The 27,188-nt window shown below is 33.8% G+C and overlaps 1 protein-coding gene across 2 annotated transcripts in view; it reads right to left on the bottom strand.

Annotated features, from left to right (window-relative positions):
- Sema3a (semaphorin 3A) overlaps window positions 1-27,188 on the bottom strand; it is a 415,318-nt gene that overhangs the window by 66,783 nt on the left and 321,347 nt on the right. For both annotated transcript variants that reach the window (XM_090332888.1, XM_090332889.1), the window contains 2 exons: window positions 23,406-23,499; window positions 14,656-14,775 (listed from right to left, as the gene is read on the bottom strand). In XM_090332888.1, coding sequence (XP_090189014.1) covers window positions 14,656-14,775; window positions 23,406-23,499 — 214 coding nt within the window. The remainder of the gene's footprint in view (window positions 1-14,655; window positions 14,776-23,405; window positions 23,500-27,188) is intronic.

Raw genomic sequence — 27,188 nt, 5'->3', positions numbered from 1 at the left:
GATGTTTTGATAACTTTTCTTTAACTCCTAGGTAATATAATTAAATTAATTAGAAAATAATTCACTGAATTTTATCTTTTCAACATTAAAATGAAGGTATTTTAACATATTAAGGTAGTGAATTACGCTAAAACATTTTCTGTTTAGACAACCACCCTAGTAATGTTTGAATTCATCTTATATTTCAACATAAAATGTTTGATGTTTTAAAAATATGCTCATTTATAGTTTTGTTTTCCCCCAATATTATCATGCTGAAACCCTAATGACTTGAAAACCATTGCCATCGTTGTCTATGTTCTGAAACCTTAAGGATACATTGTCCTTTTCCTGTCCATGAATTTTACATATTATAAATTGATAAACTGAGGCCAGGAGTGTGGCCTAGTGGTAAAGTGCTTGCCTAGCATGCAAGAAGACTCTCGATTCCTTGGTACTATATACATCAAAAAGCCCGAAGTGGGATCCTTAGTTTGGCCTAGTGGTGAGAGTGCTTGACTAGCATACACCCTGGTTAGATTCATCAGTCCCAAATATACAGAAAAAGCAGAAGGGGTGCTGTGGCTCAAATGTTAGATCTCTATCCTTGAGAAAGCCCAGGGATAGTGCTCAGGCATTGAATTTAAGCCCAAGGACTGGCAAAAAAAAAGAAAGAAAGAAAGAAAGAAAGAAAGAAAGAAAGAAAGAAAGAAAGAAAGAAAGAAAGAAAGAAAGAGAAAATAAAAAGCCAGAAGTGGTGCTGTGGCTCAAATGGTGAAGTGCTAGCCTTGAGAAAGCTCAAGGACAGTGCCCAGGCCCTGAGTTCATGCCCCAGGGCAAAAAAAAAAAAAAAGAAAAAAGAAAAAAGAAAAAAAAAGAAAGAAAGAGAAAGAAAAAGAAAAAAAAATAAACTGAAGAGTCTAATTGCAGCCCCCAAATATCTAAGCAAAACCAGTAAGGAACACAGAAAACAAAGTACACATGTAATTTTTTTTCCTACTGAATTATCTTAAAATTCAGATGTATTTTCTTCTTTTTTTTTTCTTCTCCATAGGAAAATCAGTTCAAATTTACTAATAATATAACTGGTATTTGTGAATTTCAGTAAATTTTATTCAGAAAGCCTCAATTTTCCTATAGATCATAACACTTCCTAACAAATATTTCTGAGTGCATTATACCACAAAAGATTTTACTGGGTGAAAATGAGAAGTGTATTTTCTGAGAAACATGTCCATTGTTTTCAGTGTCTGCCCATTCCTAGAATTCATTAAAGTTAAGTCACTCTCAGGAAAGCTTACCCTTCTTGTGGCCCTGATTAGATTCTTGGATTTTTCCATAAGGGAGACAGTCACAAGTATATGCATGATTCATAAATTCATGGCATAGGGAAAGTTTAAGGTCAACTTGTATTTGGTATATACCTTGGTAACATTAAACTATCACAAATACTATTTTACCTAGAACTTAATTATGGAACCAATTATAACATGAAACACTTCAGTACTTTATGATTTTCTGATGAAAAAATGTCTCAAAAATATTACAAAATCACAATTTTTTCACAGTAGACCAACATGTTTAGCTGGGATATAATTAGCAGTTTCTATGGCTTTTGTTCTTAAGAGACAATAATAGTTTTGATTCTTGAAAATGTGTAATTATTACAGGGGAAAAATTCAAGGCAGAAAAGGCAATTTGTTGAACAATTTCCATAGTAATTTGGAGAGCAATTCTAATTGCATATGCATTTTTAAAATGTATTTTTAGAAATAATTATAGAAAATTTCTTCTTAGATACTGGGGTTTCTTGCTTCCCTAATCTCAAATATTGAAAATAGTTTTGTTTTATTTCATTTAATTGTATCTATATTAACAAAATGGAGACAATACTTTTACTTATGAAATTTGGAGATCTATTATGCTTTATACTGGAAAGGTCATGTTTTACATATATATATTTAAAATTGGGAAATTTAAAATTGAGACATAAAATTTAATGTTGAAAACAAAATATGTAAATGTGGACTTATATTTGAGTTTTGATCTATTTTATTGCATAAAATGTCCAGTGAGTTTTTCTCTTTGGATAAAACAAAATTTTCAGGGAAATAAGATAAATGATGAGTTTAATTTTGTAACTGTGTTTTATTGTCAGGGTGCTGTAAAGAGGGATTACAGTTACATTTTTCAGGTAGTGGGTATATTACTTCCATATTGATACCCATTCCAATGTTTATCTCTCCCTACTCCCTTCCAAATATCTTGTTTTTCCACTTCCCTTCCCTATTTCATATAAACAAGTAAACGTATATACAATATACCAGGTACCAAAGTCAGACATAGTGACAACATGAGATAAACCATAAGGAGAGAAACCAGCTTCCATAATGATGCATTTTCTAAATCAATTTGTTGATTCAAACTTCAGTTTGAAAAACTGCATCTTCTCTCCTTTCTATTGTAATGGCATTAAGAAATTGTTTCTAACATTTCTAGCTTTAAGAATCCCAATTCAAATACATATTATAGTTAGTATTATATCATTAAAATTAAATATAAATTAAAATTTAAGAACAATTTACTTTTTACTGCATCCATTTCCACATCTTTCCATGAAATAAATATTAGGAAAAAACTGGAACCCCAATGTATGAGCACTACTATTAGTTTTATAAACTCATATTGTTTAGAATTTTTAAACTGTATGAAAAGAAAAGCAGCATCTATAAATTGCTAGAAAATATCACAGGAAATTTCCTTAGCTGTCAAAATTATATTCCTCCAGATGTTATTAAGATTCAAAAGATAATTATAAATTCTATGTAAATTGAAAAGCAGTTAACATATAAAAAGTGCAATGTGTCTTGGAGGATTTATTTGTTTTTAATGATGAAATGAAAGTCTACATATTTATTGCTATGTAACAATATTTTGTAAGCAAAGTGAGTTTTGAGTTTTGTAGCTCATTATGTAGCCAAGGTAGGGTCCTCATTCAGCTTCTGAGCACAGGATTGCAGGCATGAACCACTATAGTCAGCAGTCTAATTTCTTGGTTTTTGTTTTGTTTTGTTTTGTTTTTGAAGTTTTTTCTACATATATTCTCTAAGAGGAGACTACACATATTTGGGTAGTTAAGTATCCCTTATAAATTGCAATGACTTACAATTATTTTATAGTGAGATTCTCAGTTTGTGACTCTCTTATTCTAAAATTCTGAAAAATCAACTGGATTAAATCATTCAAAGGAAACTGAATAAAATCTTTCTTATTTTATGTGTTAAGATGTGTGTTTTCTTATATAAAGACAACATGGAAATATAAGCAAATAATCTCAGAGCTATAATAGATACGGTCTTTTGACCAAATATGTGTAATTTCCTGGTAATATACAGTTGAATAGAAATTGTATTGAACAGTGTTGAAAACTTTCTGAAGCCAAAAATATTCATTAAAAAGGGGTTTAAAAAACTGTAAAACATTAGTGGAAATAAGTTCATCTTCACGAAAAGTAGCTACACTTAACTGCCATTAGTAATGTAGCACTCTCACCTCTGTCCTATTATATTTCATTGTATTTTTCACTGCTTATACTGACTACTAAATGGTTCCAATATAAAGTGACAATGTGAGATATTTTAGTTATTAATAAATGCTCCAGTCAATTTTCCATAGGCCTAAAACTATAGAAAAATTCTTTAAAATGCATCATATCAGCACTGATAAAGAGATTTGCAGTTTATATAAAGTGAAGAATTCAAAATTAACCCAAAAATGATAAGTTTGGTTGAGAATTAGCACAATTCCATTGTATAGGTGCTTTTTCCTTTACTACTTCCTGTGCAGTGTCACTAACAAATAAAATTTGTACTACATAGCTTTTATTGGCAGACATAGCAGTGTAGTTATGTTGTCTAGTTTCTGTTGCCATATTCCTACCTCCAGTCCTATTTCCATTTGCCTTCCACGCATCCCTCTCATTCAGGAATTAGAAATAGAAATGATGAAACTAAGTACAGACTCAGTGATGACATTTCAGATTTTATGACTCATTAGTATACAATTCTCTCAATAACTCAGTCAATTACAGTGTAACTCTATTATTTATGCACTGATTGCTTGATCATATATATCTAATGTGACTTTTTTCTTTATAAAGAAAATGAATGGCAGAGTACTGGTGGCTCAAGCCTGTAATCCTAGCTATTCAGGAGGCTGAGATACACAGATCATGGTTCAAAGCCAGACCAAGCATGAAAGTCCATGAGATTCTTTGCTCCAATTACCCACCAGAAAATCCGAAGTAGCTCAGTGGCTCAAGAGGTAGAATGCTAGCCATGAGCTGAAGAGCTTATTGACAGCACCTAGGCCCAGAGTTCAAGCTCCATGACCAGAGAAAATGTACAGAAACTAAGGATAGATAAGATAATCAATGACTTCTGAAGATACCATAGTGTCACTACCCTAGTAATTGATCTCCTACGGAAATTTTTGATGTGATTACAGTAAGCTTATAAATAGATTTAATCAAATCAAAAGTAATTAATCAAATTACTGGTTAAGTGATTAGTTATCTTGTTGAGTCATCATATTTCCTCTAAAATAATCTGGAGTCAGAATTGTTAGACTTTCTTTTAATTTATCCAAGAATGATTAAGAGTTTTTGATAATGTGATTCATTTTCAGTCTTTAGTATTGTGATTTTGACTTACAAGATTGTTCTCTCCAGCAGGGAGTTTGGCCTAGCAGTAGAGTGCTTGCCTAGCATGCAGGAAAACTCAGTTCAATTCTTTTGTACCATTTACACAGAAAAAAGCCAGGAGTGGTGCTGTTACTCAAGTGATATCGCTCTAGGCTTGAGAAAGTCCAAGGACAGTGCACAGACCCTGAGTTCAAGGCCAAGGACTGGCAAAAAAAAAAATGTTCTCTACTACTTTAGAATAGAGGCCCAATTTTTCATGCATTCTTAAGTATGTTTAGAAAACTGATAAGAAACAGTGTCTTTATGAGTATAGCAGTTAAAAGACAAAGAGCTATCTGATACAAGCCTGGGTTGCTTAACTTTAGGACCTATGAGATTAAAGTTCACTAATCTTTAGCTGGGTCATAAAGCAATGTATAAGCTCAGAAGACAAATATATGATTTAAATCCTATTTGGTGAGTTCAAAAGGCTGTGTGAATTCCAAGGGAAAACAAAATCTTCTGTCACCAATTTCCTATACACAGTCTTGATAATTTTTTTTTTTTTGCCAGTCTGGGCTTGAACTCAGGGCTTGAGCAATGTCCTTGGACTTTCTCAAGGCTAGAGCTCTACCACTTGAGCCTCAACACCACTTCCAGCTTTTTTCTATGTATGTGGTACCAAGGAATCGATCCTAGGTCTTCGTTCATGCTAGGCAAGCACTCTACCACTGGGCTAAACTCCCCGCCCAAAATTTTATAAGTATATAATGAGAACATTTTCTTTTCTATAGTAGTGCTGGCATATTTTTAAATTGGTAAGTAAATGAGAAAGAGCATTTATATTTACAAGAATTTAGACCAATTATCAGCATACCGAAATACTATGTTTTTGGCAGGTTCCTTATGCTATCAGTCTACATTAAATCAAAAATTGTTTCAGTTTTTTTAATCTTCAAGAGCAATACTTCTAATAAAGAACATTATATCCACTGAACTTACAAAATTACTACAACAATTTCCAAAAGTGTATTTTTTCTTATAAGTCAGTGTCTTATCAAATGAACAGTGGTGTGTAATTTAAAATGAGAATTGTAAGAAAGCTATAAAAATGTCCTGAGACACCAGGGCCTTGCTGAGAGATAAGAGTAAGACTGAAGTGGCTTTGTATTTACCTTGTCTTTTTTGTTTTGTTTTGTTTTTGATATCACAAGGTTACTGGAACACATCTACATTGAAGATGTTCCTTTCAGGAACTTCTATACATACTCAAATCTTTCTTACTAATAGTATTAGGAAAATAATTTACATATTGCTGCCCTGAATCATATTTTATAAATGGCATTTGGTTGATATATAAAATCGGGGATATTTCTAATGTCTTTCATCATGTGTAACTTAGAAATAACTATGCAGCTAATATAAAAAAAATTACCATTTGGGGCCGGGAGTTTGGCCTAGTGGTTAAAGTGCTTGCCTAGCATGCATGAAGACCCGAGTTCGATTCCTCGGTATCACATACATAGAAAAAAGCCAGAAGTGGTGCTGAGGCTCAAGTGGTAGAGCTCTAGCCTTGAGAAAGTCCAAGGACAGTGCTCAGGCCCTGAGCTCAAGCCCAGGACTGGCAAAAAAAAATTGCCATTTATAGAAGAAAAGAAACAGATATATTTCTCTCAAAGTAATTATTATTAGGCAAGAAATCCTTCAAGTAGAGACTCAGCCTAAAGAAAGAACATAGATCGCAATGACTTCTGTTTTTGTTATCCTTAAGCTGTCTTACTTTGCTTTGATAGATTTAAGTGGCTTTCTCAGGTAGTGAGAAAGGGCAATTTACTACATTCTGAGTAATTTGGATGTGTGTATATTTTTATTATTCCTACCTGAATTTCTTAAAAATTGTTATGGGCTGGCAGGTTGGCCTAGTGATAGCATGCTTGCCTAGCATGTACGAAGCCCTGGGTCCAATTCCCCAAGAAACACATACACAGAAAAAAGGTGGAAGTGGCGCTTTGGCTCAAGTGGTTGAGTACTACTCTTGAGCAAAAAGTGTTCAAGGGTAATGCCCAGACCCTGAGTTAAAGCCCCAGGACTGGCAAAAATTAAGTTATTTATTTATTAAATTAAAATTACTATGAAACCAGCTACTATCAACTCAGTGTTTTTGTTTGCTCATTTGCATTGGACAGTAGTGGTTTATTTTTATATATGTGTTGAGTACTGAATGCAACTTTCAGCAGTCTGTAGAATTGACTAGTGCCTGCACAAGGCAAAGGGGCCCCAGAATCTCCAGGTATTTAGTCACCATCCTGAAGATTATATTTATCTCTTGTAAAAAAGTTGAAAACAAACTGTTGTAGCAGGAGAGGCAATATGCCTAGTCATACATGCCTTCTTAGCCATTATACTGAGAAATCTTAAGAGTATTAAAAAGTATTAAAATAGTGATTTGTTTATTTAAGTGGTATTACCAGAATAGAACTTAACCTTCTAGAACTAAATATACATGAAAGCATGATTTTCTGGCTATGTTACTTGCTAATTTTTTAAGCATAATGGAAAAGCAATATTTTTATGATTTTGATATTAAAGCTAAATTTTGTACATCTTTCTCAGGTATCAGTAATTATCAGTTAAACAAAAACAGATTAAGATTTAGCAAAGTTAGTGTGACATTAGCTTGCCCCTGACTTAGGTTAATTAACTAAATACATGTAAGGTACTATATCTCTAAGAATATAAAAGTAATAACAGCTGCTGCCAAACAATTATCTTCCATTTGTCTTTATCATTTGCCAATTAGAAAAGGCATTATTCACTCTAGAAAATAGTAGGATATAGTAATAATGCTTATTTTTAAAATAAAGCATGACTATATGATATAACTATAGGACAAAAGTAAATTATTTCCAAAAGCCAAATAAGGAGTCAGGGGAAGACCTAATCTTACAGGCCTAGTTCTTAAGACCTATAAGCAAATTTAGCAGAGTAGGAACAGAATATTAAGCCTTGTAATAAATATAATCATGTATCCATGTGCTCTTGGGATTCATAGGTAAGAATATCGAAAACTCATTGTGTAAATGATACCTTTAAATATAAAAGAAAATTACAAACCATCAACTCTATTTAAATTAATTAGAAACATGTTTATAATATTAGAGATGCCATTTAGGATTAGATGATGAAGAAATTGACAGGCAAAGAAATCTGGACTGGATTTTCTGTTAAACTGAGAAACAAGTATTTGAATGGTAAAAACTGTACTATCAGTGTGATTAAAATGTAAAACTCAAAGTAGTTTCAACTGTTATGCAGTTTTACAGAACATTTTATCATCATTGCTTTTTTAATGATCACATATTTAATTATAATTATCAAATACTGCACATGGAAGATATCATTTTTAGTCATAATAAACCCCCACTTTGACATTAGTGTAGAGTAAATAACGGAACACACACTCACACACATACTACCTATAGAGTGAGCATATATATGTATATACACATTCATATATACATATATATATATATATATCCTTACCAAGTCAATTATTCTCTTTGATGTGGGATTAATTTTATAGGGCACTTAAAAATTCCCATGTATTTAACACTGGAGTACGTATACAAAAAAGTAGCTTATCAGCTTGAGCACTGTGTCACTGGCATTTAAATATTATGATATCACTTTTGAAAGATTACAAATATCTTCCTATTCTGAAAGTATTTTCAAGCCTACATGAAATATTTCATATTACAAAATTATTCTTTATACTCATGATTAGAAGCTAGCAAGTGGCCTTTTTATTTTTATTTTTTTCATGTTTGGTTAAAATTGTCCATGCTGTTAAAATTCAATGGCATTTCTTCCAGTCATTCAGCTTTATCTGGCTAAAATCCTTTAATTCCTCAGCCCCTGCTGCTGGGGATATCCAGGCTCATCATACTTAACCTCTGCCTAGGATTCTCAGAATAGAATTTGTTTCACTCCATTCATAGATTCAATAGTTGAGCAAGCCACATGCAAGTGCACACTGGTTCTTTACCCTGAGCACACTAATCTGATTGTTTTTCCACTCTACAAACTCTGGGTCAACAATCAGGCTGCCGCCAGAAACTAATTAATTTGCAAACAGGCTTCTGTTTTCACAGAGGGAAAGCTTTTGAGAGCTATGTCGGGGAGGCTGGTCACACCATGGTTACACACATTGTCATGGTATCCACTTCTCTGGTAAATCTCTTGCTTGATGTCATTGCACATAGGACCCCAGATTACCCAGTCAGCAGTAAATCCCTATTGAGGCCCACCAGGCTCTGAATGCACTGACTTTGGAAGAGGAAATTGGTGTAGACAGGCTCTGAATTCATTAAACTGACAGTGAGACAAGGGAGAAAAGAATGCCTAAAACAAGGGGACAAGAGGATCTCTTTCTAAAGAATTTCCCAAGTATCTCCTTCTTCATTTTAAAAGCAACTTTGCCTGGAATATATATTCTATTTATGCTGACTTTCTTCTGATTCTATTCAATTTGTTCTTAAATAATCAATTCAAAACTCATGACTAACATGCTTCATTTGAGAATTCTACTTTTGCTTTTTTTCCCAATCATTTCAAAATTACTAAAACAATGTATCATAACAGCATTATTCAGGAACTTTTGCAAAAGCCTTACAAGAAAAATAATCCAATTTGCAAAAATATGGACATTCATAAGCCAATGTTTACTCCAAAAACTTATTTACCAGCCTTATCTATATAATTTAGTTTCAAATAAAAGTAATATTTCTTAGAAAGAATAAGAGATACAAAGCAGGTCCTAAAAAAAATCAAATGAAGACAAGGTAGATTTGAGTAACTTATATAGACTTTTATAAAAAGTAGTGCATTTAAAGTAGTGACTTTATGAAGTTTATCATCATTTTAGAGACTGGAATAACTTCATGTTGAATAGTTATTGTTGAAAAGTTTAAATTCTTCTGAGGTATAGTTCTTTATTAAGATGAAAAAAAATGGGCTGGGTTGAGGGGAATGAAATGGGGACCAAGACCTGAGAAAGGGTATCAATGTATGTGAAGTAATGCACCTTCTATCTGGTGAATATAATGTAACTCTTCTATTAATTACAATTAAAATATATGAAGAAAAAAGATGAAAAATTCTGAATAAAAGATTTGCAAGAAAACAAATGGTGACTATATTAAAATACAGAAATAAATATTTTATTAAAAGTATTACATTTTTACCTTTATAGTTTTATGCTTTCTTTGTTTATTTCCCTCTTGGATTTATAGAGTAAATTCTTTTTGAAAAGGCTAAAAAATGTACTACATTTGCAAGTTTTAGAATAATTTTGAGAAAATTAAGCTACGAAACTGTCATTTTTATGGGTGAGTCTAGCCACTGAATTGCCAAATAAAGAGTTCAGAGGAAATCCACGTAATATGCACAAATTAAAAAAAAAAACCTTCCATTCTTGTTATTTCATTCATAGACTTCAAAAACAGAAGAACCTTTGCCATTCTGATTTAACTAATAAACACTTGACTTCTGTTCCATTCATCTACACATAAAAACATACGGTTTGGTTTACAGAAAGCTTTTCTCCAAAAGTCAGCAAAATATTATTAATTTACTTGAGGCACAGAAATAACTCAACATGATATCATTAAGAAGTCTAACATTAGGCAAAACAGATAATTCATTTTACTTTCTAAGTGAAAATGCCACTGAAGACTCTGACATAGCTTATGCCTCCAACCATAAAAAAGAATGAAACCAGTTTATTAGTAGAGCTGAGCAAGTGATTGAAAGATGAGGTATCTGGTGCCTGGTCGTACAAACGTGCTCATTCATAATTTATTTTCAGTGGTGTTTCTTGGCTTTATTTTTCTAAAAAACGCATCCTGTGGAGAAACTTGAATCTCAAGAGAACATGAAGTATCCTAAAACATGACCACAGAGGAAATTATGTTGATGTGAAGGAGGGCAGACAATCATGGCATGAATGTTCCAAAGAAGAGGAAGTAGAATGATGACTTACATACCATTTCAATTACAGAAGCATGCACACACACACACACATGCACACACACACACACACACACACACACACACACACACACAAAGTAGGTTGGTCTATCCACAAGCACGATCCTTTTAGGAAATTCCACTAAAAGAAAACAGGTCTTCCTGAAATGAGCGGGAAGCCCTCACACTCTGAGCTTGTAATTAGGTCTGTTTGTGTTCACCAGGCTTGATTCTCTCAAGGCTCCATGTGGTTTTGTACATTCAGCCCAATTCGGGCTACCCTTTCACCCTGACTCAACTATAATCACTCACAGAATGAGCCTGACAATGCTTCCTAAACCAGCTCCACCCAATGGACCTGAGATAAAAGACCCAGTAGTGAATATTTCAAGGACTTGCTAAGGCCAAACTCCTCCTTATTTTTTTTTTAAATACATTGATACGTGGTAAAAGTGGTAAGATATTTTCTCTTTTCCTCACATAGAAAGGCTAAAGACAAGTATCTTATTTTAAAGACTGTGGTTTTCCAAATAAATTATATAGCTGTAAGTCTAAGAATCAAACAATATGAGAAAATGTATTTCATCAAACAGAAAAGTAAATGTGCGCTGCTTATGAATGTGCTCCAATGAACACACAGCCCACACAGGCACTAGGCAGCGTATTCACAGAACAATTGTGAAGAAATGAGTTCTGGACAGTAGCATACCTGTTTGTTTTTTAACTGCAAATAGACAAAAAGTCATATAGAAAAAAATAACTTCATTTCCAAATTAAGTATAAAGTGAAATTAGAATTGAAATTTAAAGCCATATGTGTATGTTTATATTCCCATATGGCAAGAATATATGCACCACAAGAAAAAAAGCAGCAAATTTTAGCACATTGTGTCCAACAAATATTAGTATGGTTTTAAAATCAAAAGTTGTTCTCATCTTTAGAAAACTGAACTTAAGTTTGAAGAAATGATGAATAGATTTTAATTGTTACATATAAATTTATAAATAGCACAATAGATTCCAATTCTTTTCAATGTTTAATTTAAAGCATTATTCATTCTTATTCATCCCCATTAAAGGACTCATTCTTTGATATTATCAATAAAAAAGTGGTATAAATTACAAAATAATGATAACATTTAAAAGACCAAGGTATTTTAAAATCTAATTGTATATGAGGTTTTTTTGCATTACTTAGAAGAACCAAAACAAGAATTTATTTAAAATAAATTTTTAATTTTCTTGAGACACATAAATTGGGCTGAATCTTCCAACAGATGTGAAGTGTTTTGATGAAAGTAATGTAAGGAATTTTCCAAAATTAATTTAGTAGCTCAAAGACCCTGAATAACAATCTTAAAAGGCAATGTATTGTTTTAGAAAACAAAAATGACTGTGTAGTCTATCATATCCTCTAAACTCATGTATTTTATGCATGAGTATGTAAACATTGTGTTTCCAATTTGATTTTGAAATGGTATTTGATTTCTCCAGGCTTGTGATTCACGGTCCCTTGATTCTATCTCAAACATGTCTGCATCCTTTGTTGCGCATTTGACTGGTTTTTGCACCCTGTCAGATGGAACTTTTGGACTAATTTGGTAAAAATCACTTCCCACGTTTGGTGCTGAGAGACTGATAACTGAATTCTCAAATGAACTGCACATTTTCAGAGATGAAGTACATAGTTGTGGACAATGACTCTTTTCCCATAGTGTAAATTTTTCAGACTCAGCTGTCAGCGTGTGTGTGTGTGTGTGTGTGTGTGTGTGTGTGTGTGTGTGTGTGCAGCACAAAAGCAGCTTTCAGTTGATGGCTTTTTCCTCCAGGGGCATAAAAATGAAATGGATACTCTACTCCCCTTTGTGTCATTTCATCTTCTAATGAGATTTTATTTCTCAAGGACAGTGAAAGCCTCTATGCCCCCTTAGCATTCTTCATAGATCAAAGTCACCTTCCGTTTGAATATAAAACAAACATTTTCCCTCCCACACAAATAATTTTGGAGTGAGAACAGACTAGATAGCTGTGTTAAAACAGGGCTTTCTCAATTGTTTTTGCCACTACAAACATTCCAGGTTTAATAATTGCCAGTGGACATTCCATAATCGTCTTCTAGGTTTTTGGGAGTTTTACACATTTTTTGTTTTGACTGCACTTATACTTTTCTTAGTGAGACTTCTAAATTCTAAATGGTCACTAAGAGCACTGCATGTCTTTTACCCCATAAGGGATGTAATTAGACAGATTATTCAAAATCCTTTGAATATGACATTGTTTTCCCCAAATATGAAGCTTATTCTACACTGAAATTAGCAATACGGGGCTAACATCAAGTTTAGAAGAAACTTCTCTGGAGAGCAAAAAATCAGTCAGCTCAAGAAGTGAATGTTTTGAAAAATAAGGGAAGTAAGTCAAGCACCTGTTGCTTACATCTGCAATTTCAGTTAATCAGCAGGGTGAGATATGATAATAAAGAATTGAAACCAGCATTGGCAGACAAAACTGAGAGATTCTATGTTTAACCATCAAAATGCTGAATTCAAATAGTAGAGCAGCTGCCGTGAGCAGAAAAAGTCAAGTGTGCACGAGACAATTCCGTATCAGCACAAATTTAAAGAAAAATATTAAAATGGGTAATTGGCAGCAGTAAATGCTGGAGGCTGAGTCTGGAGGTGATATTATCCACATGAAATTGGATTAAAAGCTGTGAAAAAGACATTGTTGACCTTTGGAAGAAGGGTTATGAGTACAGACTAAGAGATGAAACTCAGGTCCAAAGTGGATAAAAATGTTGAGTAGAGAATTCCTAGCCAGACTCCAAACGTAAACATGGGACAATATTGTGGCATACCTTGGTTTTTGGAGTCAGAGGTTAGGAGTTCAAGGGGAAAACTCCTGGATAAGAGAGGTAAGAATAATCAAAAGAATTTATTCATAACAAGAGCCCAGGCAGAAAGGTCAGGTGAAAAAAGTGAGATCCATACTGAATGAAAAATAATGGGCCAGTTAGAAATTGTTGTTATAAGAGGAAAGAGATGTGTATTGAGGGAATTTGAGGTCTGCTTTATGTTTGAATAGTCACTTTAAAGCATGAGGTCAATCTTGAACAAAGATTGTTATGTAAAAGTCATGATCTCCTTGTTTCACTGAGGTTTAGAGGCAGATGTGTGATTTTTTTAAATAATTAAGTAATGAATAATAGCAATGACTCAGTCATCTTTGAGTTTCTGGAAGTAAAACAGTAAAATAAAACAAGTGTGGCAGAAATTCAGTATGAGAAAATCAAGCACCCTAACAAGAATATAGGTGAATTGTAATCTTCATGCTCACTAATGAAGAGCCAGCGAGACAAGAAAAGGTTCAGTGATGGAAGAATGGTGGATGAACAGCTTTATTTCAGTAGATTGCAGGCAGACCTGCATATTGCTTATCAAGTAAGGAAGTGATACTGTAAGGACCACTACAGAAGTAGCTAATGAATGTACAAATGAATCAAGTGAAACCTTATGAAACTCCTTTGAAATGTTAAGAGCAGTATTAATATGCTGTTATTACAATTTTTTCTTTTTATGTTCAGTACCTTCTCTAATGCTCTCTGGAATAAGAGAGATGGGGAGGAGAAAGTACTGTTCTATGGGATTTGTTGTGACATCTCTGTCACACAGGATAGCTAAGTCATCTTATCTTTTCCCATTGCCCCCCTCCCTAACTCCAGACCTGATCTCTTTCTTTCCGCAGCTAACTACTGAGAACCTCGAGTTTGGCACAAAACAAGTATTTCCTGAATGTGTAATCTCTCCATTTTGTCCTTTTCCCAACTTTCTCACACCCATAGCCATGAAGTCATCACCATTAGCTTTACAACATACTAAACCCCAAGTCGTTTATGTACCCTATGAATGCAGAGCTCTCTACTGACTTCGTACAGTGGTAACGTGTATGCCTGGGTTTGCATGTGTCACCTACCGTTAAGCCACCTGGAATCGTGCTGCTCCGTCCTAATCGGGTGGTGGTGCCCCAGTGTGCGGAAGATGGCAAAATCCCGCCCCATAAAATCAGCCGCAGTTCCAGAGTATAATTCTCCATCTACATTGGGAAAATAATAAGACCACACAGATATTACTTAATTCACTGAAGGCAAGGAGAAAAAAAAGAACAAGATAATGAAAGTTTGCATCATGATTTCAGTGAGAAGACAACTGTCATTTACCCAATGCTACACAGATTCCATCCTACATCTGTATTGAAAGAATGTTAGCACATTTTCATTCAAATGTTGTCAGGCTCTCAGATGAACACAAAACTTGAAAAGGTTAGTAAAATCTGATTCTCTGTGGGTGTCCACAGCCTTTTATTTCATTCTTTTCCACTATAAACAGTGACAAATATGCAGTATTCAAAAATATAAACAATGAATAGTATATATGGATTGGATAAATGTGTGAAAGTAATGTGTAAGTAATAATCTTATTTAATAAACTATCACAACAAAAATCCCATGTATCAATTTTCTTAGTGCTGATTAAATGTTCTACATGCTTTTCCAGTTGTATATGAAGTAATGAGTTTTTTTTGGGGGGGTTGGTTTGTTTTTGTCCATCCTTGGGCTTGAACACTGGGCCTGGGCACTGTCCCTGAGCTCTTTAGCTCAAGGCTACTTTTTTTTTTTTTTTTAACCATGTTGAGGGACAGCGGCACTTCCAACTTTCTGATGGTTAATTGGAGATAAGGGTCTATGAACTTCTGTGCCCAAGCTGGCTTTAAACCATGATCCTCAGATCTCAGCCTCCTGAGTATCTAGGATTACAGGTGTGAGCCACCTGAACCCAGCTAGTAATGAGACTTATCAATTAGAGGGAAAAAAAGCAATATTTTCCTTGTCATTATCTTCCCTGATAATATTTTTTAATATTTTAATTATAGCTATCTAGCAAGAGAGGAATTCTGATTTGATATAAGCTCTTATTCAGTATACACATAGGTCCAGTACAGGTCCTCAGATCCTTTGGATACAACAAAGAGGATATGCAAAGAGGAAATGTTGGCAAACTTAGGTCATAATTATTGTGGATCAAGATTTCACCACTTTTGGATATAGTTTTACCAAAATGGAAATGACTCAGTTAAGGGTTAATATTAGAAGTAATATAGTGAGAAAGTAAAGAAAAGAAAAGAAGAAATGTAGGAAAAGGAGTTTTACTTTCTATTGTTCTAGGCAAACAGGTACTAGACTGAAATTTTCTCATATAGTTATGTCAACAATCCATGACCTAAATAATAACATACTAGTTTTACAACTCAAGAATTCCAAGTTTTCACAGCATAGAGGTTAAGCAAGTCAAGGTGAATATTTAAACCTAGGCTCATTTAATTCTAAGGCTTTTACAATAAATCAGACCACTTTTCAATAAATGGAAGTTTGTAAAATTATGTTTTCTGTCTTTGGAGCAGAAAGTACTTATTATTTTCCCCATTTAACACTTAATTGCCAACATAAAGTGAAATAATTTATCTGCAATTCCAAAGAAAATAACAAAGAACCAATAATAGTCCACATTAATTACACTACTCTTAAGTACTATTTTTTTTGATTATTTGAATGAATTAATGATTTTTTGCCAGTTCTGGGCCTTGAATTGAGGACCTGAGCACTATTCTTGGGCTTTCTCAAGGCTAGAGCTCTACCACCTGAGCCACAGCACCATTTCTGGCTTTTTTTTCTGTGTATGACTGAGGAATCAAACCCGGGTCTTTGAGCAGGCTAGGCAAGCACTCTACCACTAGGCTAAACTTCCAGCCCAAAATAACAATATTTAATCCAATGATTAGAAACATAAAAATAAAAGCAGGTACAGAACATTAATGATTTGTAATAAAATTGTCTAACAGTATTTTTTCCCAAGTCATTTTTATTAGAAAGGAGAAGGTTAAACATTTTAATCTCAGAGTATAAATTTACTGTTAGGTTGAGTATGCCCAGTAGAGTATTATGAAAAATGGTAGAATGTTATTGATTAATCATTTTTGCTCTGATAGCTTTTTAAGAGTAAAGGCAATTATGGTTGCTATTATGCATATAAATAGTTCAGGAAGAAGTTGAGATAATCTTCACATGGAAATTGTTATTTGGATGTAGAAAGTAATCTGTTATTTTTGTTTGCTTTATATATTTTTCTAATTTTTTATTCATTCACAGAAGAGGTTGGTAAAGTCAATACCATCAAAACTAAATGGAGGGGCTGGGAGTTTGGCCTAGTGGTAGAGTGCTTGCCTAGCATGCATAAAGACCCTGGTTCAGTTTCTCAGTACCACATACATAGGAAAAGAATCCAGAAGTGGTTCTGTGGCTCAAGTGGTAGAGCTCTAGCCTTGAGAAAAAACCTAAGGATAGTGCTCAGGCACTGAGCCAAGCTCAGGACTGGCCAAAAACAAACAACAACAACAACAAAAAAACCCACAAAACTAAATGGAAGAAGAGATTGCTTTTATTTTTCTACACAACAGAGAGAAAGTTCATTTAGACAAAAGAAGAATTATTCAGAAGAGCTATTGCTATTGACTTAACTTTTTAACCAAAGGAAGGCTACCATAGAGGCAGTGATTGCCTCTAGCGTCGAAAATTTTGTTACACCCAATTACCTTTCTTGGCAATAGAAAAGGTGATTTTCTCCAGCCAGAGTGGTCCAGATGATTAGGTGGCAGCAATGATCACTTATAATCCATGCTCAATATCATCCTTGCTGAATGATGGTAGCTGCTTCTTTGCACCAGAAATTAGAAAATATTTTTCCCTGGATATTTATTACTTATGCTCAATATTATCCTTGTTGTATAGCAGTAACTGCCTCTTTGAACTAGAACTTAGATAAGATTTTTTTCCACTGGGTTTCTATAGGGATTCTTATTAGGAATGTTTGCCTCATATAAACCATAACATCTTTGTTATTTTTGTCTGAATGTACAAGTGTTAAAATATAGATATCAAAATAGCATACTCGCATTTACTTCTTTTTGAATAGAAATATGTCAACAGGAGCACATAAAAATAAATACACTCAAATACTTTTACAAACTGCTGAAGATAGGTCAGGGCCTGTGAGTATACCGAATGACTTAAAGAATTTTGGTATTCGTGATTTATAATCTCAGGTTTTTGTTTTTGTCGTTTTTTTAAATGCTCCCTAGTCAAAGTTACTTTATAGTTTCCATATCATTCATAAAGTTATCAAATTATATGTTGATTTTTGTGCATAATATAATGATCATTTTCTAAACCCAAATACAACTTATTTATCCAATATATTAGTAAATATTATTCTGCCTGATATAAATGATGTCATGGATGTGATGCACATGTTTGAGCTTTCTACATATACTAATAGGCCGGTGGTAAAATATGGTATCCTTTGCCCAATTCTATTAAATTGATGGTAGATTTATATATCCACAAAATCGTTACATGCATCAAAAAGTGCTTGTGGATACTCTTGTAAAACAAGATCTTTCATAGTTGCACAAAAACCATCATATGGATGGTTTGACATCTCAAAATAATGTATTAGACTAGAAAACACCAATGGTGACAGACAAAACCAACCACTTAGAGTGAAAAGGCCGAAACTGGTTATTATGACTGCACTAAGATTCTTCCTTAACAATTTTAATTTTTAAATCTGTTTTTAGGAAAAACATTCTTTACTTCGATGAAAAAAAGTTGTCTTATGAAGTATATTAACCCCAAGTTTCCTGAGAAACAAATATTAAAAAAAGTTCACATGTACTTTAGACTTGAATACAAATCTCTAAACGAAGCAGCAGCAGCAGCAGCAGCAGCAGCAGCAGCAGCAGCAGCAGCAGCAGCAGCAGCAGAAGAAGAAGAAGAAGAAGAAGAAGAAGAAGAAGAAGAAGAAGAAGAAGAAGAAGAAGAAGAAGAAGAAGAAGGGGGGAGGAGGATGTGGAAGGAGAAGGAGGAGAAGGAGAAGGAAGAAGGAGAAAGAGGAGGGGAAGGAGGAGAAGGAGAAGAAGCAGGAGAAGAAAAGAATGAGCCTTAGATCAGTTAATGTATCAGATTAGAATTCCTAAGAAGGGTGTGGTGAGGGGGGCGGGGAGGAAGAGAAATGTTCTTATGAAATCGATGCATTAATAGAACAGGTGAGAAGCATGCCAAACCAAGACCACATAAATCATTATGATGTTAACACTTTTAAGTAAATTCTACTCATGGAGTAGTCATCAGAACCCAGAGATCAAAATCTCTCTGTCTCTCTGTCTCTCTGTCTCTGTCTCTGTCTCTGTCTCTGTCTCTCTGTCTCTCTCTCTCTCTCTGTCTCTCTGTCTCTCTCTCTGTCTCTCTCTGTCTCTCTCTCTCTCTTTCTCTCTCTCTCTCACACACACACACATACACATCCATGAATATATATACATACATAAATATACTTAACTTTGAGATGTGTGGACATAGTTCTACATTTATTGAGCTCCTTTTCCATATCAATTAATATAGTACCCTAGCTTGTTTTACTAATTCTTTTCAAAATATTTTTACTTCAGTAGTAAAGATGTGCATATGTTGCAAAATTAATAACATAAAATTTATAAAGCACAAAATTTTTATCTCAGCCTCCTCACAGGAAGCTCCTGCTAATAGTTGGTTTTGTTTCTACATCACATCTATGGACTCCAGACATGTGCAAACACTCAAAATTGTATTTCAGAGCTGCATTGTTTTCTTTAATTCTTACAAAAGCTAGCATAATTAGAATGACATATCACTCTAGATAGGAGAGGACTGAGTTTCAAAGAGGCTCAAATGATTTTCTCAAACATAATTAATTAACTTAGGGAGTACCCAGCTTTTTCAAATATACAGTGAGAGCATTTTCTAATGTCACATTATGTTTTTTCGAGCCACAACACAGAATTCCAGCTTGACGATAAAAAACCTTAGCAAAAATTCCAGGCCTTTAAAATAGACCTCAATAATGTCTCATAATAATGGAATATTGGTAAACTATTAGTCCTCCATTGCCTGGAAAAGATTTCAGTGAGGAAATTAAAATTCTCTCAAACTGACTGCTCCTTTCACATCATGAAAATGTGAGCTAGTATTTAATTCATGTGAAAAATACTGGATTTTATTCCTGTGCTCCATTTACAGCTGGCATTTATTCTGAGAAGTGACGGCCATCTTTAATCAAGAAATTTCAAAGTCATACAAATACTAGCTAGAGCCAGGCGCTGGTGGCTCATGCCTATAATCTGAGGTATTCAGGAGGCTGAAATCTGAGGATCATGGTGCAAAGCCAGCCAAGGCATGAAATTCCATGAGACTCTTATCTCCAATTAACCACCAGAAAACCAAAAGTAGCTCTGTGACTCAAGGGGTAGAGTGATAGCCTTGAGGTAAAGAGCTCATGGACAGTGCGTAGGCCCAGAATTCAAGCCCCACAACCCCTTCAGTCCAATATATATATATATATATATATATATATATATATATATATATATATATATTAGCTAGTAACTATTGGCAAACAAATGTAATGCTAACTACTCAAGAGGCTGAGATTTGATGATGGAGGTTCAAAGCCAGATCAGTCAGAAAAATAATTGAAACTCTTAAATCCAATTAATAAACAAGGTGAGGGTTTTTCTATAGGGATAGAGTACCAGTCTTGAGTGCAAAAAGTTAAAGTAAAGGGTTCTGGCTTTGAATTCAAGCTCCCATACACACACAAAGAACACATAGAAATGATAGTTATCTTAAAAATATATTCCAAAACAATTCAGATGACAAAATGATCCTTACTAAAGTGATTGGCAAAATCAATTTTCTTGCCAGTCCTGGGCCTTGAACTCAGGGCCTGGGCACTGTCATTGGGCTTTCTCAAGGCTAGAGCTCTATCACTTGAGCCACAGCACCATTTCTGGCTATTTTTTTTCTATGTATGTGGTCCTGAGGAATCAAAACTGGGTCTTTGTGCAAGCTAGCCAAGCACTCTACCACTAGGCTAAACTCCCAGCCTGCAAAATCAAAATTTTGATTTGAGATATTTAAAGTGTATCAAAGGATGTGAGGAATTTAGGGATTATGTTTACTTGGAAGTGGATTCATGTAATCTCTGGTTAATTTTTTTAAAAATCCATTCCATTTTGGAAAGAGGTTATATTGAATCATGATAATTGAGTAAATTAATGTTTAAGCTGACCTATAGATTTATAACTTCCAGTTGGCTGAAATTGCCTTGTCTTTGGAGATGGTAGTATAAAAAGTGCATACTGCCAGGATCCATCTGCTCAGTGCACAGATGATTTGAAGCAAACTTGTAATTTTATTTCCCAATGTCAGTTAAATAAGCGGCCTGAAACCACCTACGATCTTTTTTTCTCTCTTCTAGGCTGAAATAAAGAGGACATATCCAAATTATATGGGAAGATAAGATTTCCTAGCAGTTATTTCTGAAATGTAAAGTACTGCCTGAATACTTCCAAGATGGCTGTTGTTACCCTTTGTATATAACATAGTTTGGAAAGTGTGCTAGAAACTATTCATATTCAAAAGCCCCATTAAACTAGTGTGCATTCTATGTAACACAGTATAACACAAAATGCCAAGAAAAACCCAAAGCAAGGAATTAAATGTACTGTGAAAAGAAAAATTTACAACATAGTTATGAAGGAAACAACCTTTGTAAGAGAGTTAAAACTCTTGAGTCAAAAGTGTTGTGGGTATTCTGCAATTTTATTAGCTGTGAGAGGCACTTCCCCTTATTCTTTATTCTTCTAGTTAATTGATTTTATAAAATTAATTTTTCCAGTCTTGTCCACTAGCACTTTGTGTCTCCCAAAGCTACTAAGTTATTTTACCACATAGGGTTTATTTGGTCTAAACGTTCATGAAAAGCTTGCTTTTCTGAAATGTCTATAGTTCTTTCTCAGCCACACTTCCTCTCCTTCTCTCACTGTAATTCCTTCATTTTCTTTTCCTTTTCATAAGCCTATATAGCTTTTTCAAATAAATTCTAATATAACCTCCAAACCATGGAGTTTCACATTGTTTGTGGACTTTGTGTGGCTGCATACCATAGGAACTATGTAATGCCTACTTGTCATCATCCTCCCTCAATGGAATATTAAAATAAATAATCAAACCAATCCCTACTGTGAAACATACCACAAACTAAAGCTGCTGGAGGCCCACTTTCACAGACTGTGTTTGCGTTTTTGAAGAATACCTAACTTTTTTATTCACTGTGCAATTTAAATAAGTATGGGCTGCAAGTTGGAACAAGGCAAGGCTCCTCCCCTTTGTTTAAGACAATTTTCAAATTTCTGCATTACTCTTGAGGAAGGCATCCAGATATAATCACTACTGTACCTATGAATAAGAAAATTATAAGTATGCTAAGTGTGCTGAATTCTTACAGGTCTTAAACTTTTGTCCAACTGCTGTATAAATGGATCAAATGAACTGAAATTGTCTGGATTTGAATAGCAATAGAGAAGTTATTTTAAGCTGTACTACTTTTCTTCTTAATGGAATATGAATTAGTGGTAATCATTAGACAAAAGCAGAATGGCTAACCCAGTTGTCTGTATGATGAGTAGGCTTTGTTGTTATTTGAGTAGAAAAAATTATTAAAGAATATTAGGAAGTCTATGAATATACTATACAGCAGATTATAACAAAATTGCTTTCTGAAAATCTAGATTTATTGTTGAAAATTCAATCATAAATTTGAGAAAAGTTCATCATCATTGTGCTGTCAATTTTATTTATTTTATGTTTTTTACAGTGCATGATCATATTCATTTTAATTTTAAATGAAAAATACAAAGACTCAGAAGTTGAGTTTTGCTTTGAATTGCAAATGCTACTAGCTTTATGGGAAAAGAATAATGCATTCAGAATTCCAGAGTTCAAGCCCTAGCACAAGAATCAGAAAAGCCAAAGCCAGTAGTTGACATAAAACCCAAATTGTAGAAACTGCTGCTTTTTTTGTGGTAAGAGGGGGTCATGGGGCTTGAACTCTGGCCTGGGCACTGTCCCTAAGCTCTTCAGCTCAAGGGTTATGCTTTCAATTTTATACATTTTTTAAAAAGAGAAAATAGGAAGGAAGTGAGGAGAGAGGGAGAAAAGGAGGGGGGAAAAGAAAGGGAAAAAGAAAAGGAAGGAAAGGAGACAGAGAGAAAAGAAAAAGGAAAAGGAGGGAGGAGCTATCTCAGACATCAGAATGAGTTGAAGGATGCATCCCAGTGGAGTTTTTGCTAACTGTTGCACTATTTACAATGTCTGTATTGATTAATTTGTCCAGCTTTTCAGACACTGGCCGATCTTAACTGCAATTTATAGAATAAAATAAATGTTATTTTCAAAATTGTTAAGTACTTTTTCCCTTAAGTGAAAATCAACAGCAATTTCTTCTAAAGTTAAAAATTAAAGTTCAAATCAGGATGGCTCGTGCCAGAACAATTTTAAAGATGTTATTTAATTATTTTGATTTAAAAAAAGAATCAGAAAAGTTAGTGCAATGTCAAAATAGCATTTAGTATTCTTTTCCATTTTCACATATTTCAACTATTATCATTTCTGCTGTTCTATTCCTAAAATTGCTAGTGACCAATAATAGAAAATCTGGACAGACAAGAAATAACATACAATCTGTAACTGTTTATTATTAGAGTTTCACTATTTTGAATAATTGCTGTCAACATACCTATTAGAAGAGATGCTGTCAGAAGTTTTGGGTCATAGGGACTCTTCCCACGGCCATTTTCAAAATGTGAGTCCTCCAGTTTAAAAATGTTGTCCTATAGATTAAAACAAAAGAAGTCATTTTGCATTTTCATTCAGAAAAAGGAATGATTCCACCATGTAACTTAATTAGGAAGAGTACACTAGCATATGCACACTTTAGAAACCTCAAAATATATTAAGTGACTTGAAAGAACTATCTGTAACCAACGAACTTGTTATTTTTGTGGCTTTTATTGCCATTTAGCATGTTGCAGGTAATGTTGATGCCAAACATAAAGAGCAATATATGTCATTTTGCTTTTCTTGATACAGGAGAACAAAGAACAATCAGAATTAGATGTCTACTCTCATATACTTCTTTGTGTTATTTACATTAGATATGTTAGAGTCATTATCCACTTTGTCCTTCCAACAACTTTGGTTCCACTCAAGTAAGATCTCTACAATTCTTCCTTTTCTGCATTGAGAGAACTATTAGCTTGTATAATAAGGAGATATTAAGTAAGGTTTATCAAAAGAACAGGAAATTGTACTCTGTTAATGCCCTAGTTAGAAGAGATAGGGATGGACTTCTGAATACCTATAAAAATGTTCATGTTCTGAGGTGGTATGTGTTCAGGAAATCACGACACTCAAATCTGCAAGGAAGTAATAACATTTCTTCCTGAATCTCTGTCAAAATTCCATAATCTATACATAAACTGTAAGTAGAACTACCTCAACTTGTAGGCAACAGTGGAGTGACTTTGGCATCAGTTCTGAGCAATCTTTTCACATTCAGGTGCTCTGGGAATTAATTAGGTCAGAATATGTATGCTTTTTCCAGTAGCACATTAATTTGTCTATTGATGGAAAAATAGCTTTTTTGGCAATTTCTCTACTATTCACATAAAAGTAATTTCTATCTTAGAATAGTAAATGACATTCATTTTATGGTCAGTAAAGATCCCTTTATTTAACATTTAATATTTCTGATGGAGCTAATGGCAGGATTTCAAGTTACAACTCTTAAAATTCATTTGAATTAGTGAGGAAAGTGAAAAAGGAAGCAAACCAAGAGTTCTCAAGTTTTATTACTATGAGTGGGAATTGCCAAGTCTACTTTTTTCTTGCTTCGATTCTCTATTTAGTAATTAGATGTCCCCTAACAATGATGGTTTTTTGCTTATTTCTAAAATTTACATTCTTCAATAATTTATGGACTTTCACAGAATTATGTTAAGTTGTAGCGGGAAGAAGGGTGAGTCAGGAACTACGCCCTCTGGCAAATACTCAGTTTTGGACCTTTGTTCACCAATGTATGGCTCTGGGCATCTGGTCCCGAATTATCAATGTAGATCAGGATATTCAAACCCACAGATATAACAGAAAGATTCAAACTTTATATAAAGCATTTTTAATTTTTTTGCCAGTCCTAGGGCTTGAATTCAGGGCCTGAGCACCAGCCGTAGACTTTCCCAATACTAGAGCTCTACCACTTGAGCCATGGCACCACTTCTTCCTTTTTCTATGTATGTGGTACCAAGGAATCAAGCCCAGGTCTTTGTGCATACTAGGCAAGCACTCTTACCACTAGGCCAAACTCCTGGCCCCTATATAAAGCATTTTAATGCTGCAAAGTTAATAAAATTCTGACTTATTTTTTCTTTTTTTCATATATTTTTTATTATAATTAATAGAAGGGTTACATTATATTCACTAGATAGAAGGTACATTACTTCACAAATATTGATAGTCTTTCTCATGTCATGGTCCCCATTTTCCTCCCCCTCTCACCCCTCTCATCTTAATTTCCCCTCTTCCCTATCCTATTTCAAATAACCAATTAAGCATATATAAAATATATCAGATAACAAGGTGAAATATTGTAACAATATGAGATAACCAAGGGACAGCAAAAGAGATGGGAGATAACATATTACATTAAGGACAACAGTCACTCATTATATGGCTTTTGTTTCTATATCCGGGAGGTCCTTACATTTAGCATCATACTATATGGCCTTATGTATCTAGATTTTGTTCTATTGTAAATCTCTGCTAGTAGAGCCGAAGGTTTCTACTGATTATGACAAATGAGGGAAACCATTGAGCCTAAGTTCCTTTGAGTCTGGCTTACATCACTTAATATGATTTTTTCTAAGTCTTTCTATTTCCTTCAAAATGGGGTAATATCATTCTTTCTGAAACAGCATAGAATTCCATTGTGTATAAATACCACATCTTGTTGATCCACTCATCAACTGAGGGACATATGGGTTGCTTTCATATTTGGTAAACAGTGCTGCAATGAACATCGTTGTGCTAGTGGATTTATTATGTCCTTGTTTTGGACGATTGGGTAAATGCCATTGACTTATTTTTTCTATCAATGCCATTCATAGGGTTAATACAATTCAATAATATAGACATGCAATGTAGAGTTTTACACTTATATCCAAGTTCCTAAAATAATATGAAAGAAAGTTACTTAAATTGTTATGTAAGGCATGATATTATAATCTGGCTGACAACTATAACTTGTGAGAATATCTTACACTGTACTACCATAAAACCTAGTAAATATTATTAAAATTTGCACATGTTGATTTATTATAGGTTAGAGAATGAAGTAGAGAGATGTGCTGGTGGTACAGTAGAAACTATTGTACAAATATGTACAAAAATATTGTACAAATATTGTAAAAATTATTTTATACTCATGAACTTTTTATAACACTGACAAAAAGGAGTTGTTCCCCAAAGCATAAGACACTTAATATCTGGAATCTGATAGCTAAGTTAAGTACACAATGTCATGACAGATGAGAAGTATTTCCAGTTTCATGTAGTATGTGATTTACAAGGTACAGGATTAGACTTCATAGGAAGAGAGGTTAAGTATACCAGTTATGGTTTACAAGAAGATGAAAAACTATCCTTTGTCATGGTGTTAGTTAATATCCTCAAACCCTTCCTCATTTTTGTTCAACTCCATAAATAAATATGAAGTGAGTCATCTCTTCTTACTGATACACAATCTTTTTCCTCTAAATGTAACTCTTGCCATAGTATCTCAGCATGTAGCATGTAAATTTATATTTTATGTGATTACACAATGGGGCAAAACAAATCGATTTTCCCTCCTAGATCTGAGATAAGAAAGTTGAAATGAATGTGATTTGATAGTTGGATAAAGTAAAATGACAGTTTTAAACACAAATGTTTGTAGTGTGCCCTTCATATCCACTACAAGCAACAATGGAGTGAAAGGATGTTGGGACTGGACAGAAGTGTGAGGTAGGCCTGACTCTTTCTGCCTTTAGTTCTAGGACTCAGGCAAGTCCCGAAAAACCCTCTAATATTCAGATTCCCCACCTGCAATAGGGTAAGAAAGTCATAACTATGAAGATTCTGTAAAAATGTAATAACATAATAGATGGTAATAATAATTCACTTTGGCTTTACCATTTTATTGTTGTTACTATTTTTATAGTGAACTAGTTCTCACATTCTGATTAAAATCTCTACTGTCACAAGAGAAATACTGGCTTTTGTGTCCATGAGAAAAATATATCAATATCAAAAGTATATGCAGATGCTTCTGCCTCCCGTAAGGTATTGAGAGTCAGTTTGTTCAGTAGCTGCACAAAACTTTAATTGAGAAGATTTCTTGAAAGATTTTCATTACTTTAGATTTCACTGTGTTAGAATAAAAATATTAATTTTCAGAATATGTGATTTTTATTTAAAATAAGTAAAT

This window comes from Megascapheus bottae, chromosome 5 (genome assembly GCF_031878675.1).
Source record: "Megascapheus bottae isolate mThoBot1 chromosome 5, mThoBot2.hap1, whole genome shotgun sequence".
Lineage (NCBI taxonomy): Eukaryota > Metazoa > Chordata > Mammalia > Rodentia > Geomyidae > Megascapheus > Megascapheus bottae.
This window is presented reverse-complemented; position numbering and strand designations above follow the sequence as displayed.